The 17,725-nt window shown below is 35.9% G+C and overlaps 3 protein-coding genes and 1 long non-coding RNA gene across 6 annotated transcripts; 3 read left to right on the forward strand and 1 right to left on the reverse strand.

Moving 5' to 3' along the window:
- Positions 1-10: 10 nt before the first annotated feature.
- Positions 11-2,055, reverse strand: apodb (apolipoprotein Db). 2 transcript variants are annotated; one of them, XM_065258404.1, is made up of 5 exons: positions 1,925-2,055; positions 1,102-1,229; positions 888-1,009; positions 727-812; positions 11-631 (listed from the first exon to the last, which is right to left on the reverse strand). In XM_065258404.1, the coding sequence occupies exons 2-5, from the start codon at positions 1,207-1,209 to the stop codon at positions 396-398; spliced, it is 552 nt and encodes a 183-aa protein (XP_065114476.1). In that variant the 5' UTR covers positions 1,210-1,229; positions 1,925-2,055; the 3' UTR covers positions 11-395. The 2 variants fall into 2 exon arrangements, with proteins under 2 accessions (XP_065114476.1, XP_065114477.1); XM_065258405.1 differs by having other exon boundaries at positions 1,102-1,220; positions 1,925-2,038.
- A 1,020-nt stretch (positions 2,056-3,075) lies between these two features.
- Positions 3,076-4,012, forward strand: LOC135740238 (uncharacterized). Its single transcript, XR_010529162.1, has 2 exons — positions 3,076-3,430; positions 3,523-4,012. It is a non-coding gene; the product is annotated as an uncharacterized lncRNA (long non-coding RNA).
- A 1,093-nt stretch (positions 4,013-5,105) lies between these two features.
- Positions 5,106-12,772, forward strand: mynn (myoneurin). The gene is made up of 9 exons (XM_065258385.1): positions 5,106-5,200; positions 5,675-5,713; positions 6,012-6,302; positions 7,819-9,272; positions 9,553-9,712; positions 11,246-11,424; positions 11,644-11,727; positions 11,812-11,898; positions 12,013-12,772. The coding sequence occupies exons 3-9, from the start codon at positions 6,031-6,033 to the stop codon at positions 12,423-12,425; spliced, it is 2,649 nt and encodes an 882-aa protein (XP_065114457.1). The 5' UTR covers positions 5,106-5,200; positions 5,675-5,713; positions 6,012-6,030; the 3' UTR covers positions 12,426-12,772.
- A 306-nt stretch (positions 12,773-13,078) lies between these two features.
- lrrc34 (leucine rich repeat containing 34) lies at positions 13,079-17,678 on the forward strand. 2 transcript variants are annotated; one of them, XM_065258397.2, is made up of 10 exons: positions 13,079-13,275; positions 13,357-13,472; positions 13,655-13,719; positions 15,037-15,120; positions 15,214-15,342; positions 15,438-15,533; positions 15,611-15,765; positions 16,888-17,043; positions 17,146-17,272; positions 17,352-17,678. In XM_065258397.2, exons 1-10 carry the CDS (start codon positions 13,178-13,180, stop codon positions 17,559-17,561), a joined length of 1,236 nt encoding a protein of 411 aa, XP_065114469.1. In that variant the 5' UTR covers positions 13,079-13,177; the 3' UTR covers positions 17,562-17,678. The 2 variants fall into 2 exon arrangements, with proteins under 2 accessions (XP_065114469.1, XP_065114470.1); XM_065258398.2 differs by having other exon boundaries at positions 13,360-13,472.
- Positions 17,679-17,725: the final 47 nt, after the last annotated feature.

Genomic DNA, 17,725 nt, shown 5'->3' on the forward strand with positions numbered 1-17,725 from the left:
ACACAAAGAAAAGCTTTATAAGAGACAATAGCTTTTATTGATTTGATATATATTATGTGCATTATATATCATGCCTCAGAAACATTCATATAGCATTAAACGGTTAAACAGCTTCAACTCATAACTGGTCCCTTACAAAATTAACCATGGTTTTTTTTTTGTTTATTGATTACTATCAGCAAAACCAGTGTTTTATTACACTAACCATGGTTTAACTATGGTTTTTGAAAACTATGGTTGTCAAAACCATGGTTATTTTATGGTAACCATGGTTTTCTATGTTTTTTTTAAATGTAGTAAAACCATGGTTAATTTTTGTAAAGGGTGTACTTTTATGAAAATGTTACGTTTAAATGTAAATAATGTTTTAGTGAGCAAAAACATTTTTGTCTTTATCAAACAGGAACACCACATCCTTGCTGATCTGTAGGTGTCATTTTGCTCACATCGATCTTTTCACGTGAGAGGATTTCTTTTGCATGGTAGACGGTCTCTGCGGGCAGAGTGCGCGTGCGTGAGAGAATCCAGGCATAGTCGACGTGAAACAGCCTGAGAATATCAGTGCAAGAATACACAAGAGCCATGCTGTTGTAGTCGGTGGATAGGACCCAATAGGGTGCATATGGTGTGACTGCAGAAAAAGAGATTCAGAAAATTAAATTAAACTAAAAAGAAGAAACATTCTGGAATGTTCTAAAAACTATCAAATATCATGAATAGACTTACAGTAGGAAAAACTAACTCCAAGTTTTGCCGGATATCTTATGTCACGGACAACTGCTGTACCCTCTGCGGTTCTAACTTTGCCTTTGCTGAAACATTTTAAACCTTCAATTACTAAACTCTGTATGTCAAGTCACAATTTTATTTGATAATGAATTACTCACTATGTCTGAACATTGAGAACCTGAATGGTTTTGTCAGGTCTAAGCATGTAGTTTGCCTCGATGCATTTGCCTCTTTCAAAAGATGCTGGGAGTTTTTCGATCTCATACCACTTTCCGATATACTTTGCAAAAAAGAGTGTTTTGCGTGTTATATTTAGTGTACAAAATTAGGATTTATTAGAGGTAAACAATGCTAAATATGTGTAACACCTACCCTATTAAGTTCAAAGTCTGGCTGGAGCATTGGGGATGGGCAGGGCCCCCAATGAAATGTCTGCGCTGAGACAAAGGGAACCAGAAGCAATACAATAATGGCCTTCATCTTTTCAGGAGCTGCTTTCCCTATGCAGGGCAGAAAAGTTATTATTCATTGGTCATGAGCACATTTGGTCGGATTTATACTCCCTTTGTTCTTATGACGTGACAACATGAATTTATATAACATACACTTATGTCACAAAATTGGACTGCTGTGGGAGGGTAAAATACTGCATTCTTTGTCATGAATGGCATGTTTTCTCTCAGTAGCTGATCTAATGTTGTCAGACCTGTTTGAAGAAATCTATAGTGTACACGTGAAACATGTTATGTATTATAGTGTTATGAAATCGTGCCTGTTATGAAAGTTTTGAATGTACCTTACATGAATAAAAAAACAATGAAATGTGATAAACACTGTGTACAGCAAAATGCAGACTTTTCTACATATTAACTAATTTTCAACTTTATAACTAATGGTATGTTAAGCATTATACTGTATAATATAGCATTGATTGTTAATATTTCTAAATGATTGTTAGTATACCTAAATTAATTGCTTTTATTCTTTATTCAATATTTTTACAAGTAAATAAAGCAATACATTTTTTACAAAGACAGATTATGCCAAATCATAGTTATGCAATTTACAGTACAAAATTCACATTAAAATACATTATATGTACACATAAATTAAATAATAAAAATAAACATCACTTAATGGTAATACCATCACAAAACACACATAAACTAGTACGTAAATAAGTACTAATTCCTACCTGCTGCGGTAAGTTGAACCTGTTTCTAGAGCTGAAGATATCAAGTGTGTGCTAGTCCTCAAAACAAGTGCTTTCTAAAGGAGGAGTCGTAGAACAAGACGAGATTGTATTGTCATTGTGTTTTGTCTAACAAGAAGCAGCTGATTGATAAATAGATGTCATGCGACCAGAACCATCATACACAGATTGAATTGGCTCATTGAATTGGTCATTTTTCTAGACTATGGGTAAATAAAAAACAAAAAATTGATTCATAAAAATAGATCATGATTTATTACCAGTTTTTTAGGGGTTTGTGTAAATTATGTGCACTACCATAAAATGTGCAAATCATATTCTGGTGGAGATAAGATTGTGTAAACATTTTTGTTACAAATATATTGTACAGTGCACAGCATAAATAAGTACACCCCCTTTGAAAATTAAGATTTTTCTCCATTTGTTAGTAAATATGAGACCACTTGCTGTATTTTTATACACCAGTTTTATTAAACATTTATGTTTCTTATCATAAGAGTGAAAGTCACTTACCATCTTAAGGATATGAAAAATAACACATTTAAATCAAATGAGGTGATGCAAAAATGAGTACACCCTACAAAAATAGATTTTCTCTTTTAAATATCAATTGCCAGTTATCCTGTGTGATGATTAATTATATTCATAATTTCCTAGGGAATTCCTGTTAATTAAATTTTATTTAAATTTTTATGCTAACATATTCATTGGTGTATTCATTTTTATATCACCTCATTTGAGTTAAATGTGTTATTGTTTGTATCCTAAAGATGGTCAGCGACTTTCCTTCTTTTGTTAATAAAAATAAATGTTTAATAAAACAAAAGCAAATTGTTCTCATATTTTCTAACAAATGGAGAAAAATCTTATTTTTCAAAGGGGGTGTACTCATTTATGCTGTGCACTGTATATATTTATAAGACATCAAAGCGTGTAACAGAAGCAATAACGTCAGTTCAGCAATACAATTAACTATGATTTATGTTAAATATATTTTTTTATTTAGCCTAGGTCACAACCCCGCTGTTTGAGAAAATATTTTAATGATTTTATATTTAATCTAATTTTGCTCTTTGGGTCCACCTAGAGGCTAAAAACTGAATTTATCCTTTTTGGATTGAGCACAGGAAACCATAGATATCATATAGAAGACTAGATGCCCTATTGGCCGCTGGGGACTGAGAAATACGGCGGCCATCTTAAACCGGTCGTTCTCCTAGTTTCGTTGCATGGCAGCAGATAAGATGTCAGAGCACTGTGGAGCATTTTCCTGTTCTAATCGGCGGACGATCGCAAATAGAGCCCGGAGGATTATTTTCACAAGTACTTTTTAACATCGCGGTACTATTGGTTGTATTTTGTGAATAGAATATTACCAGAAAATTGAGAAAGAGCCAGCTTATTGATTTTACTGTACTGAAATCGTAGCCAGCTAACGTTCGCTAGGCTATGTTTACTGCACCAGCCGCTGTTCACCCTGCAAGTGGGGTAAAGTAAAGTAATAATTACAAGAGTTTCTCTGTTGTGAGTATTGTGTAAAGCGCTATATAAATGTGTATTATTATTATTATTATTATAAGGTGCTGTGAGCTGCGTGATCCGCCGAGCTTTAAAAAGCTGAGATGTCAACAGGAACAGAGGATGTTTTCCTTCGTAGGGAGGACATTGAGGAGACTCGGTTTGGAATCGACAACTATCAGTCTGACTCGTTGTCACTGGTTGTGTCTGTGTTTTTAAAGATAAGGCTCCACCATGTTGCCAAACTCACCTCTCTTGAACTACAGAAAGGGAGCACGGGAAAGAAGCTCTGGACAGGGGTGTGTGTGTGTGTGTGTGTGTGTGTGTGTGTGTGTGTGTGTGTGTGTGTGTGTGTGTGTGTGTGTGTGTGTGTGTGAGTGTGCGTGCGCGTGCGTGCGCGCGCGCGCGTGTGAGTGTGTGGGGGGGTTTACAAATCATTTTAAATTGTTTCTTCACCATATTAAAAAGTCTTATTTTATTGCAACTATCTGTTTCTGCATCTTTGTCATATTTATAGTGTGTGATTTATAAAATATCTTATGTCCTACACCACATATTTTGATTTTGGACTCACTTTATATCTTATATCAGAATATTTTATTACTGTTTAGTGAATATTCATTCATTCCTACTATGAACATTAAGTGGCGCTGTCCACATTAGTGTTGGTAACACTAAGATTCTAAACCTAAATATTGACAAACTATATATTGTTGGAAAGCTCAAATAGTATAATTTTCATATTTCATTACCATTTGGGGAAAATTATGACACAGTGAGAGTCAGTTTCTAAAAATGTTACGGGCCCACAGGTAGGCCAAATTTGTTTTTGCATATAACACTAAAACCCTACTCTAAACCTAAAAAATCATGGCAAGCTATATATCATCGGAAAGCTCTCAGAATGTAGTTTTAATATTTCAAAATCTTTTTGCATGAATAATATTGCGGTAACAGTAATTTATTAGTTTGTGAGTATACAAGAGTACAAGAGTATGTGGCAAAATCTAGTGGCAGTTGTTGGTAAAACCATTAAAATTGTGACCCAAACATCATTTTTTTGTGATTTGGATCACAACTACTTGAGACATATTGCTTCATGTTAACATTATTTATTGTGTGAAACATTAACTTTTATGTAATTTTATTTATAAATTAATATGTTACTGCATAATTTGATATATTAAAATAAAGGTAAACGGCTATAAAAGTATTTATATTTAATATTTTTACGTTCCAACTCATTTGTGAAAAACCCTAAATTGTCTTCTTTTAAACAAGACCAAGATTAGGTTTCTAGCCCAAAGAATCCCAGAGAAATATTCATTTAAAGATGTACATCACATTGTCACCCCCACTCAAACGGGATTTGCGGCACATAAGGGGTTAAAATACGCCGAACCATGTGTCCTATATCATAGCTCCATGAATGACATTTGCAGCAAAAAAAACCCGCGTGAAAATCTGTTCGGTATTCACTGAGATATGATTAATTAAATGCGCTGATAGCTCATTCCACCAGTCATACAGATTACACTGAGTGGAGCGGGTGACCGATCTAAGATGGCGGCCCCATATCTCACCGCGCCAGTAGGCAGTAGCGGTCGATAGGGCGTCTACCTATATGATGTCTATGCAGGAAACAATTCAAGCCGGATATGACGTCAACAAGTGAGTCCTCTTGAAGACCTCGAAAATGGCCGTCAAAGCAAAGAGATTTTAATCTACTGTCGAATAAACGTGAGGCGTGAATTTTTATTAAAAACCCTTTTGAAACCTCATAATCATATTTAATATAATTTAAGTAATTATTGCACTGTTCATTATAGTGTGTTGGTAATTTACAGCGCTAACCTTCGGATGGCGGCTAGCGCTGTACCGGATCGAGCATTTTCGAAATAAGAGCCCTTTGTTTTGCATGTTAAAATTATACACATTCATCTCCGTATCCGCCCAGAAATGTATGCATTATGTTATTTTTATTCCATATTTACAAATGAAAATATTGAATGTTTTAGAATATTTTAAATAGTGTTTTAAAGGCGTCAATGTGCAGCAAGCTCGTTATTGCAACCAACTTTTGAGTAACGGGCGGGAACTTTTATTTTCATACATGATGACGACTTTGTTAGCAGATATATGGACTATTATATATATGCATGTATGTATGCATAATCTTACATTTTTAGATGCATGTCTGATTTATTTTAACAGGTTTCTTGGTGTGGATTAAACATTTAAAAAATACGTGGGGTAAGTTCCATTTCTTATTTATTGCTCACAAAACGATCTCTTAGAAATCTCTACCACGATTTTATTATAGTGAATTGTAGTAACCATGATTTTGGCTGATTTATTATCATTTGTACTGCCATATTTTAACTACAAATCATGGTTCATCTATGGTTACTGTATTGAGACCATAAGTCAGTAAATTTGTGGTTAATGTGGTTTTACACAAATACCACCTATGGTTACCATAATAAAGGCATGCTTAGTTTGTAATTGCATAAAAATGGGCAACCATTATAAGATACTCTTGATATTGCAGGTTTCCCCTCTCACACATAATGCCACATATCACACATAGTGAGTTTCTTCTGGAGCAGCTGAAGAGACAACGAGAGAGAAGCTTTCTGTGTGACTGCACGGTGGCAATTGGACAGACTCAATACCACGCACATCATAATGTTTTGGCAGCTTTTAGCGAGTATTTCTCCACCCAGTGCATTGATGCAGGCAGAGAAGATGCCACCATAACTCTGGACCCTGACTTGGTGAACGTTACAGTGTTTGAAAAACTATTGACTTATATATACACAGGGGAACTGAACATGGACAGGTGAGTTCATGGGAATCTTTTTCTTTCTTTATATACAGGGTTCCTACAGTCAAGGAAAACCATGAGGACATATTAAAGGGGTCATAATATTATGATTTTTTTAAAGATGTAAAATAAGTCTTGGGTGTCCCCAGAGTGTGTAAAATGTGCTTTTTGGGGTGTGTTCTTTAAAATGCAAATGAGCTGATGAAATGCAAACACTGATCGCAATGATGGTGGTTTGTTGAAATTGAAACTCAATTGTGCTGTAAATTATTTTTTCTCTCTCTTTCTCCCTGCATTAAATGGCAGTGTTGTGGTTGGATAGTGCAGATTTAGGGGCGGTATTATTATAATTAGATTTGCTACCTAAATCTCAAAACAGGAGAAATCTGAACAAACTCATTTTTCACATGCTTGCAGAGAATATTTTACTGAAACGAAGCGTTGGGGACCCAATTATTGCACTTAAACATGAAAAGTACTATATTTTCATGAACATCTGACTTTTTCCATCTTTAAGTGCTATAATTGGGTTCCCAGTGCTTCTATCAACCTAGAAAATGTGAAAAAGATCAACCCAGTAACTTAGTTTTGGTAAACCATTCTATGCAAGCACATGAAAAATTAGGTAATTGAAATCTGGCGCTCCTTATGATGTCATAAGGAAATCTTATTATAATAATTGCGTCCCTTAATCTGCACTATCCAACCACAGCACAGCCATTTAGTGCAGAGAGAAAGAGAGAGAGAAAATAATTCACAGCACAATTAAGTTTTAATTGCAAGTTGCACAAACCACCATCATTGCAATCAGTGTTTGCACTTCATCGCTCATTTGCATTTTAAAGGACACACCCAAAATGTCGAATTTTTGCTCACAACTACAAAGTGGCAATTTTAACATGTTATAATAAATGATCTATATGGTATGAAGCTTAAACCTCACATGTGTATCTAGAGGACACCAAAGATTTATTTTACATCTTAAAAAGTCTTATAACATGGCCCCTTTAAGATTATGATACATAGGCATGAAGAAGTCCTAAAGTCATGGGATTTCCTTTAGTGAATATAAATTGTATTTCTTTATATTATAGGTCTATTCCTTTATTTATAAGAGATCAAATAACTTTATTTATGAAAGTAAAAAAATTGTGTGTAGGTTTACTACACACTATTTACACTCTCTTTCAATTGTATTGGTAGCCAAACTCGAACCACTGCATGTCACCCAAAAATGAAAATTCTGTCATCATTCACCCAACATCATGTTGTTCTAAGCCTTTAGTTATTTACTTTATAATGTTGAACACATTGATAAATGATGGTAAGCAAACAGTTTACAGTACCCATTGACTTCCATATTAGGAATAAAAAATACTATCGAAGTCAATGGGTACCATCAACTTTGTATTTATCATCATTTATCTTCAATAAATGTAAAAAATGTCTTATCCTGAAAGTTACTGAAATTTAATTGCTCAAAAATATGTATATGCTGCTGTTTCAATGTAAGTCACGTTGTTCTCTGCAGGGATGAAACCGAAAGTATTCAGAAGGCTGCGACCTACCTTGGGATGCCTGAGGTTGTGGCTCGCTGTTCCATAAGTCAAGATGAGTTTAAAAGTGACGCATCGCCCACAAGACAAGCAGAGTACATAGACCCACGATCCCCCCTGAGCCCAGATGATTATGAACCTCTGGAGCCGATCTCAGAGGTGGAGGAACGTGTGCGGTTAAGGGATGAGATGGCTGATGATGAAGGCTATGACAATGATCCTGCGTCTACCGATGAAGCATTATCTTCTAGCGAACAGACAACCATGAGTGGTGGCAAGAGAGGTAGGAAACCCAAAGCCGGGGTTTATGAGGACGATGTTGAGAAGGACAGTATTAGTGCTCAGAGGGGCAGAGGAAGAGGAAGGGGTAGACCTAGAGGTCGTCCAAGGATACGACCTCTTACTTTTGATTCGACCGATCATTTATCAGCACAGCAAAGCACTAGTCCAAAAAGTGGAGTAATAGGAAGAGGAACTGGAAGGCCGAGAGGTCGCCCGCGGATTAGGCCGTTGCCTGCTGAGAGAACTGATTCTGCTAACGCTGAAGATGGTTCTGCAGAAACAAAGGATTTGGAGGGTGAGAGCCCTGCTCGCAAAAGGGGTCGACCACGAATTAAGCCTCTGCCTGAGACGATTGCTGGCGCGGAGGGAGACAAAGGACAGGAAGAACAAGGTGACGAAGAACAAGCAGGCAACCTTGAAACTGTGATTCTTGAAGAAGTTGAAGGTGAGATGAACGCTGAGGAGGAAGAGGGCAGTAATGCTGACCTTAAAAATAATCCAGAGAACACAGAGGAAGTTGTTAAAAGAGGGAGAGGAAGACCACGGACTAAGCCACTACCCACAGAGAACCAAACTGCGAACGCTGAGACAGGAACCACCAACAGCGAAGAAGGTTCGGAAGCGCAGAAAAAGGAAGGTACAGGCCGTAAAAGAGGAAGACCTCGGTTGAAGCCCCTTCCTTCGGACCAAGCAGAGCAAATGGAAGCAGGGAACGATGGAGAAGTAGAAGATATGGAGAGAAGCCAAGATTCTGAAATACTCGCTGATGGCTGTACTGAAGAAGTTTCCTCGCAAGGTACAGAAGATTCTGCAGATTCAAGTCCTTCTAAGAAAGTCCGTTCCAGCACGAGAAAGAGGAGCTTAAGCCGAAAGCTCAGGGAAAGCCAAGCTAGTAACGACGAGGAGGAAGAGGATGATGACGAATTCGGCAATGATAATGAGGACTGGGCTGGAGAAGAAGAGGTGAAGCCCTCGCAGGATAAACTCAAGCCCATTTGTAACGTCTGCGGAAACCTTTTTTCAGAAATGAGCAGCCTGCGCAGACACATGCGTATACACAAGGGCGTCAAACCATACGAGTGCAAACTCTGCACTCGGTCTTTCAGACAGGGCAACCAGTTAAAGACTCATATGCGCATACACACAGGTAAGAAAGGTTTTGTTATTGTAGTCTGAAATACACGTGACCCTGTCTGTGAAATCCAGGTCTCATATTGTAATTATGAGATTAGGAGCATCAAAGTTTGATTTTACATTGAGTTCTTCTTTGAGGATTTTATATAGAAAAACAGTAAATGACTTATCTGGTTTTTCACAGACTGAGTCATAAATGTTAGTTTGTTATATTGATAAAGTGGTTACTTATGTGGCAGTATGGGTTTCTTTAGGGGTTAATGTTAAATGATGAATGTTGTGTATTGTTTCAGGTGAGAAGCCCTTCACCTGCACATCCTGTGATTCACGTTTTGCGCAAAAGTGTCAGCTGGTCTATCACTGTCGCATGCATCATGGAGAAGAAAAGCCGCACAAATGTGATTTCTGTGGTTCGGCTTTTGCCACATCTAGCAATCTGAAAATACACATAAGGTGTGTGCGCATGTTTTCGATTCATGTAATTATTTTAGTTGATGGGTCATGGCCATGTTAAGGTGGATTTGAATCTACTGACTCATTTTTTGGTGTGTGTGTGTTATTTAAATTATATATATTAGAACTTGCGAAAAAAATTCTCTGATTCTCATGCGTGTCTCATCAGTAAAGCCGGTTCGGTGATTAGTAGTAAACCGCTAAAACCTGCTTTCAGATGGAGCGGCATTTACCACACAGAGCTGTATTTCACCGAAAGCTAAGCAAAACCGCGTTCATAATTGTGGAAGATCGTCTTCGATTATGAACGCGAGTTTGCCTAGCTTCTTGGTGAAATACAGCTCTGTGTAGTAAATGCCACCTTATCTGAAAGCAGGTGATGGCGATTTACTACTAATCACTGAATCGGCTTTATTGATGAGGCACGCTTGAGAATCGCAGACGATTTTTTTTCACCAGCTCTAATATATGTAATTAAAAAATACACACACACACAGCAATAAGAGCAACTAAAAATTAAGTTATTATTAAGTAGTTATTTATTATTTTTATTAAATTATGATTATTATAATTTTTTCATAGACAAATGCTATACAATTAATAAATAACTGTGTTTTTAAATCCAATTGTGAATTACGTTGATTAAAAATTTATTCATATTAAAACTTAAATTCATATTTTATTACACATATTTGGTACATGCTTAAAAAAACATGGGGTAATGAGCATAGCTTTCAAAAATGGACATACGCACATATTTCAAGACCAAGACTTTGTTTTATGGATCAGAACAACAACAACTCGTCAAATTCAAGTTTGCAATCGACAAAACAACAGTATTAAACATTGAAGACATTATTAACACATAAGATGCAAGGTCCAAACGCAGAATTTTGCTTTATTTAGTTTTTGTTTATAAATTTATGAGGAGCATTAATGCTTGGAGGTGTAGGTTGTTGCCACATGGCAGACAGGTGGCACCTTGGTTTTTATGGGAAAAATATGTAAAATTGTTTTTGCATTTTGATTTTGTTTTTGCATCTCAGCACAAAATGTGAGGATGCCTGAAAGAAAACCTGCAATGCATGCCCCGCCTCCAGGCTTTTCCGATTGATCCACTGTACTAGAACTGACATTGATGAGCTTGACATTGCATTTAAAGTGCTGCGCTGCAAAAGGCGAGCGCCAATCATGCCAAATTAGCTTGTGTTTATAAAGAAAAATGATTCAATTAATGCAAAGTAGAATTCATGTGTGAATTGCTCCTCCTAAGCCTTACCCTGGAGTTGATTCACCCTCTGCCTATGTGTGTATATATATATATATATATATATATATATATATATATATATATATATATATATATATATATATATATATATGAAGAGTTTCATTGCAAAACGAGTTAACTCCATTTTATTTTTTTCAGAAATCTCTTTTTTGGTTGTGACTGTTTATCTTCAAAGGGTTTTTTTGTCTTCTTGCATGTACCACCATTCTATTGACTTCTCTACATTTCTCATCTGCTCCCAGGAAGCACAGCGGTGAAAAGCCATACGAATGTGGAGAATGTGGAAAGCGCTTTACACAGGCCAGCACTTTGATGTACCACAAGCGGCGTCACACAGGGGAGAAACCGTACATCTGCGACACATGCGGCATGGCCTTCGCTGTGTCCAGCTCACTTATCACTCACACCAGGAAACACACTGGTGGGTCTAACGACAGAACATTCACATCAGCATCTATCTTCTTTAGTACTTTTACGTCCTTGCTAAACCTTCATCTTAGCCTTCATAAAACTGTTTTGGCAGAGTCTGGGAGACTTATTCTGCAAATAATACAGGGATTTTGTAGAGGATGATATTATATTATGAAAAAAACTGCACAGTTGTTAACTAGCAATACTTTACTTTTCATTTAATTGTCAGGTGTGACACCTTATATCTGCTTGGATTGCGGAAAACCTTGCTTAACATCTGGTGAACTTCGAAAACATATGGACATCCATAATGGTAATTAAAAAACGAATTATGCGTTTTCTAAATGGAAACCTTGCAAGAAAATAAATTGTAATTTTTTTCATTTGTTGCCTATAGGTTCAAGAAAAGTAAAGTGTAACCTGTGTGGAAACACATTTTCAGACATCTACAGCTTGAAAAAGCACACTGTTTTAAAACATAATGGTATGTTATGTTATTTTATATATATATTATTCTGTTTGATTCATTTGGATAAATCTTAAACTCAATTCAGGTCTGTTTATTCATTAATTGATCCTCATTTATCCTACCTTTCAGTTATTCCCGACACAGAACAAACTATTCCAAAAACCGAGTGTCCCCTCAACATCCCCATTGACCACCAGGGCCTGATTGCGCGTGTACGCTCCGCCCTCGTCGATTCTGCAGATCACGAGATCCACATGGAATCACAGTTGCCAATTTTGCCCCCAGAAGCTTCGCTAATCATACAGCAGTCTGCAGAACCTCAAATGATCATACAGCAATCTGGAGAACCTCAAATGATCATACAGCACGCAGACGGCTCAGAACCACAGATGATCTTCCAGCACGCCGATTCATCCGAAGCTCCTGTCCTCATCCATGGAGAAACGGGCGAGCAAGTGAGCTATGTCGTGGAACAGTACGAAATTCCGGCCACTGATGAGATGGAACACACGCAGATTGTCATTGTTCAGACCATTGATTAAAATTCCGGATTTTTTCTCCCTTTTAAATGCTTTCTCCATAAAGTGAATACACGGAGTTATCCTCCTAGAGATGGCTGTCATAGGGTATCAAGGGAACTGAGGGAAGCAATAGCTTACCTTCCTAAACTTCCCATTAGATAACTATTTATTTTTATCCTGAGCATCTGATTGATTGTTAAATCTAAGCAGATATCAGCTATTGTAACGGCTGTGTTTGTGTTTTTCTATTCGTTCCTTTTTTATTTTGTGTCCCATGCAGAGCAGAACCTGGATCATCAAAGGCATCAAAAATATGAAGGGAAAGCCAAACTTAGGTTTAGCTGTAAAATAAAAAGCTGTGTTTGGAATCATTTTGTTTCAATTGCTTAAAAATACTTTATTTAATATGACTATGGGAACATTATGGTTTTTGGTTATTGATATTTAGAGCCATTATCCAACATTTTGAGCTATATACGATATGTTGTCTTTTAAAATGTGTAAATACCAAAAATGTTATATGAACCAAGCTCAAAAATTTGATACGTTGTAGAAAAAAATAGGACCGTCTAAGTATATTTTATAATAAATCATCTTACATCTTTTTTATTGTCTTTTATGACTACACGTGCAATGTATTTATAACAAAAATATTTGTATAAATACATAAAAATCTACAATTAGCCAAATTCTGCTGAACATTTCTTTGGCCAGCAGATGTCGTCCTTCCGCTGACGCGTTCTTTATTGCCATAGCAACTACACGCGCAGAACATGGAGGACTTAAAAAGTAGGTATTTGTCCGCGTGCGAAGAAATTCAACGACTTCCCAATGAATGTATTTTGAAAGTATTGGCAGATGGCACGAACAGGTTGGTTAACAAACTCGCGTGTAGCGTTGTTACCGTTAACCAGGCTTTTATGTGAATTTATTTTCGTTTTATCTTGGTCAGCAGGGTTTCACTTGAACTAGCTGGTAGTAATGATCGACTGAAGCATAAAGAGAAATTGACAGATGACGATGTGCGTGTCCTGTCAAAAACGCTGGGTGGAAGTTCAGCAATAAAGGGTAAACTATTAACTTTTCTTTCCAAGAAATGTTGTAATTTAGAAATGCAAATCATAAAGAAGTGATCATTTACAACACGTTTATTAGGGCTATAACTTCATATTGTGCGTTCGTCCCATTTTAATAACATTGTTACTGACTTTGTTTTATGAAAATTATGCCATGAAAATAATGTTTTGCAGGTTTAGACCTTAGATACAACTGCATCACGGATAAAGGAGCAGTTTATCTTGCAAACATCATTCAGGTAAGTCACTAGTGTTCCTAAAAATCTTTAAGTTTATCTAACTTGGATTTACCTGTCTAAACAACTAAAACAATTCTGCACGAGCCATTAAAGGGTCAACATCACAATAAAGTGCCATTTATTGTCATCAGAATCACTCTATCATCATGAATATAATCCAAAATAATAAAATTCTGAGGTTTTATTATAAATGGCCAAACATTTACACACAAGTTCAATGATAAGTCTCTTGAAATATGTTTTTCCCATTTTATACAATTTTCTTTGAATGGATATATGCGATTTTGGCATGTCCCAGACCCCGCTCAGCTAACTTTAGTGAGTGTAAAAAGTGAATAAATTACATAAAATTCAAAAACTTTTTGATTTTTCTTATTGTCTTCAATAAGTTATTTGATAAAAACAAGTCATTTTTATAATTTATATAAAATTTTCATAATAATATTAAGCATTTTGCATGTGTCCCTAAAATTCCTTTCCACCCTGTTATTTTGGGGTAAACGCTCCTTAAAGAAACCAACTGAAGTAGTCAGTGACATCCGTCCCCCGTTTGGTCTTTATTCAGTGGAGGTTTAAACATATAATGCACACACAGTAAGTATCTACACTAATTTTGTTGTGTTTGTAGTTGCCTGGTGTCAAGCTTAAAATTTCCACCCTGTCATTGTGAAATATTAATTAACATAAAACTTTGCAGAAAATCCAAATATGTAGGCTATTTTAAACCAGTGGTTCTCAAACTGGGGTCCGGGGCCCCCAGGGGGGCCGCGAGATGGTGCCAGTGGGGCCCCAGTTTTATGACATTTTATAAAATACATTAATTTATCATAAATTCTGTGTAATTAAACCTTAAAAAATAAGGCTACTAACCAACAGCACTACTTTGTATAATTTTATATGCTTTGTTTAATTAAAATGTTACCTTTTAGAACAAATTTGTCTTAATTTTCTTTGGGGGGGGTGCGAAGGAATGCACCGTACATAAGGGGGGCCACACACTGAAAAAGTTTGAGAACCAACTGTTTTAAACAGTGCACAGTCAGCTTCAACAGTGAAGCACTTAGCTAACTGCAGCTACTTCATGTGTTCATTAAATGCTTAATTTAGCTAAAAATGTGGACAATTTTTGTATGGTGTTTGCTTGCAGTTAATTTATAAAAAGTGCTGGAGTTTGATCAATATGCAAGCCTACGGTCCTTAATACAAAATATATGAAGTTAAATGGAAAATCTCAGATTTTGGGAGGGGGAAATTTTGCAGTCTCAGAAGGCACTTTATAGTGATATTGACCCTAAAACTATATAACCGTTTTAACAGGAAAGTGAGTCCCTACAGTTTCTTGACCTTATGTGCAATGACATTGAAGCAGAAGGTGCAGAAATGATAGCAAAAAGTTTACATGTAAGTCCCGGGAATTAAATGATCAACATTTGATTGATTTATAATTAATACTTTATTAGCATCACTTTAGTGTCTGTCCTCTTAATTTAACAGCAAAATAAAAGCTTGAGGACGCTCAGAATGACTGGAAATAAAATTGGAAACAAAGGTGCCATGCAACTGGCTGCCATGTTGCAGATCAATTCTACTTTAGTGGAATTGGATGTGTCAGATTGTGACCTGGTAATTTTTACATATAACAAATATACATACAAATATTATATGCATTATATTAATTTTACATTTTAATTAATGAAAATGTTATGATTATTCACCAGACTACACAAAGTGTAATAGCATTTGCCATAGTCTTGAGCAATAACAGAAGAATACGTGCCATTAATATTAGCCGACCTCTTCTATTCAGTCTTCAGGTATGGATGAATTGAAGTTTTTTTTTTTTACAAAAATACTTTTTATTAGTTCAAAGTAATCATGCCTAAAATAACAGGAGGAAACTACAGTCCATATGGCAAAGATGCTGGTGGTAAATAAAACCCTAAGGGAGTTGCACGTGGGAAAACATGGCATGACTGATACTGGTGTAGAAAGACTGTGTGAAGCATTGAAGATGAACTTCTCTCTACGCTACCTGGATCTTCGCTGGTATTTACACACAAAAAAACACAAAAATCTTTTAATTAAATTGAACAGCTCAGTGATTTTACTAAACACCTCATTTGATTTTAAGAATGATGTCTCCTGGTTTGGAATGATTACATTTTTGGGTGAACAATCTTTGAATGTCCTTTAAAAATAAAGTTAAAGGCGGGGTGCATGATCTCTGAAAGCCAATGTTGCATAGGTGTCATTTACACTGGGGACATGTCCCCACCACTTTTTGAAATGGCTGATTTTGTCCTCACCACTTTTTGAAAGCATTTGGTTAAAATGTTCTGAAAAATCAACCGAACCAAGAAATGTTAAAAGTTTATTTGCACAAAATAAAACATGCAATGCTTTAAATGTAAAATTTTTTCGATATTTTTACTGAAAACAAGACAAAAGTACTAAGAATTTTTTTTGTCTTGTTTTCAGTAAAATATCTTAAAATTCTTAAATTAAGATGCATTTTTTTGATGAGCAAAACGACCCAAAAAAATAAGTCTAGTTTTTAGACCAAAGCGTTAAATTTTTAAGTGATTTTGTGCATAAAACAAGCAAAAAAAATCTGCCACTGGGGTAAGCAAAAAATCTTGAAAATGTTTCTTAAACACTAAATTCAAGAAAAAATCAGGTAGATTTTTCTGCTTGTTTTATGCACAACATCAGTTAAATTTGATATTTTTGGTCTAAAAACAGGACTTATTTTTTTAGGTCATTCTTCTCATCAATAAAATACACCTTGATTTAAGAATTTTTTGATATTTTTACTGAAAACAAGACAAAAATACTAAGTAAGAAAGTTATTTTTTGCAGTGTGGCCTACGTTATGCCCATTTTTAATGCGCCATTCTTCAATATTTTACCATCCTGCTGTAATGTTTTTTCATTTGATCTTTTGTCCCTACCACTTTTCAACACAAACTGACAACCGTGAAATGTTGACATTTGAAATCACCAAAAAAAACACACCCCTACCCCAATAGAATCTAAACCTTCTTTTGATAGACCTGCCCCGCACATACGCAACCCGGCCTGACTCCCTTTTCCAGTGTTTTTCAAAAATCATGCACCCCGCCTTTAATCCAAATTGTGTGTGATTTAACATATCTGCCTTTATAACAGTAACAGAATTGCTCGAGATGGAGCCAAATGCTTATCAGAGGTTTTGAAACAAAACAGCACTTTGGAGATTGTAGATCTCTCCTCCAATCGCATCGAGGATGCCGGTGCTGTGTATCTGAGTGAAGCTATCAAACTTCCACACAGCAAACTTAGAGCGTTAGTATCTATTTTTTATTCCAGTCCTAGTATTTATAATTTACAATGAAAATGTGCACAAATATCAAAATTTATACAGATTTTATCGTCTTTGTCTCCTAGATTGTCCATTACCAGTAACAACATTGGGACAGCAGGTCTTATGTCCCTCTACAGGGCGATCAGAGTAAATTCCAGTCTCACACATGTTTACATCTGGGGAAATAACCTTGAGGAACCTGTGTGTGTGGTAAGACTCCATGTTTGATTTTATGAAATACAGTGTTCAATAATAACTACAAAGTAACATTGAAAGTAACTGTCCACAGGCTTTCTCCCAGCTGATAAGCAGCGGGCGACTGTTGGATGGGCACACAGATGTTTCCCCCTATGAGGTTGACGGTCATGTTTTCTTAGCAGAAACATCTCATGGTTTTTGCAGACAGTACTATTGGACTTCTCAAAGTGTAGGGGATAGAGATTTCAGTAATTCTGCAATGGCCCTGATTAAATCAGATTCATTGGTTCCTCAGACCTAATCTCATATCCATGATACATTTTTTATATATTTTTTTCAGTATTTCTTTAAGACAGATCTGAACTGAAACAAAAAATTAAATATTTAAAGAAAATTTAAAATAATGAATGATTTGGTATATTTTTTCTTGTGTTTTGCAGTAGATTGTATTCAAAATGCACAGTA

This window comes from Paramisgurnus dabryanus, chromosome 22, assembly GCF_030506205.2.
Source record: "Paramisgurnus dabryanus chromosome 22, PD_genome_1.1, whole genome shotgun sequence".
NCBI lineage: Eukaryota > Metazoa > Chordata > Actinopteri > Cypriniformes > Cobitidae > Paramisgurnus > Paramisgurnus dabryanus.

Coding starts and splice junctions, on each gene's coding strand:
- lrrc34 (XM_065258397.2), top strand. CDS start 13,178: ATGGAGGACTTAAAAAGTAGGTATTTGTCCGCGTGCGAAGAAATTCAA. Junction 15,343..15,437: donor ATGTGTCAGATTGTGACCTG/GTAATTTTTACA, acceptor ATTATTCACCAG/ACTACACAAAGTGTAATAGC. Junction 17,044..17,145: donor CCACACAGCAAACTTAGAGC/GTTAGTATCTAT, acceptor TTTGTCTCCTAG/ATTGTCCATTACCAGTAACA.
- apodb (XM_065258404.1), bottom strand. CDS start 1,209: ATGAAGGCCATTATTGTATTGCTTCTGGTTCCCTTTGTCTCAGCGCAG. Junction 1,010..1,101: donor CAGACTTTGAACTTAATAGG/GTAGGTGTTACA, acceptor TTTTTTGCAAAG/TATATCGGAAAGTGGTATGA. Junction 813..887: donor GTTCTCAATGTTCAGACATA/GTGAGTAATTCA, acceptor AAAATGTTTCAG/CAAAGGCAAAGTTAGAACCG.
- mynn (XM_065258385.1), top strand. CDS start 6,031: ATGCCACATATCACACATAGTGAGTTTCTTCTGGAGCAGCTGAAGAGA. Junction 9,273..9,552: donor TCATATGCGCATACACACAG/GTAAGAAAGGTT, acceptor GTATTGTTTCAG/GTGAGAAGCCCTTCACCTGC. Junction 9,713..11,245: donor AATCTGAAAATACACATAAG/GTGTGTGCGCAT, acceptor ATCTGCTCCCAG/GAAGCACAGCGGTGAAAAGC.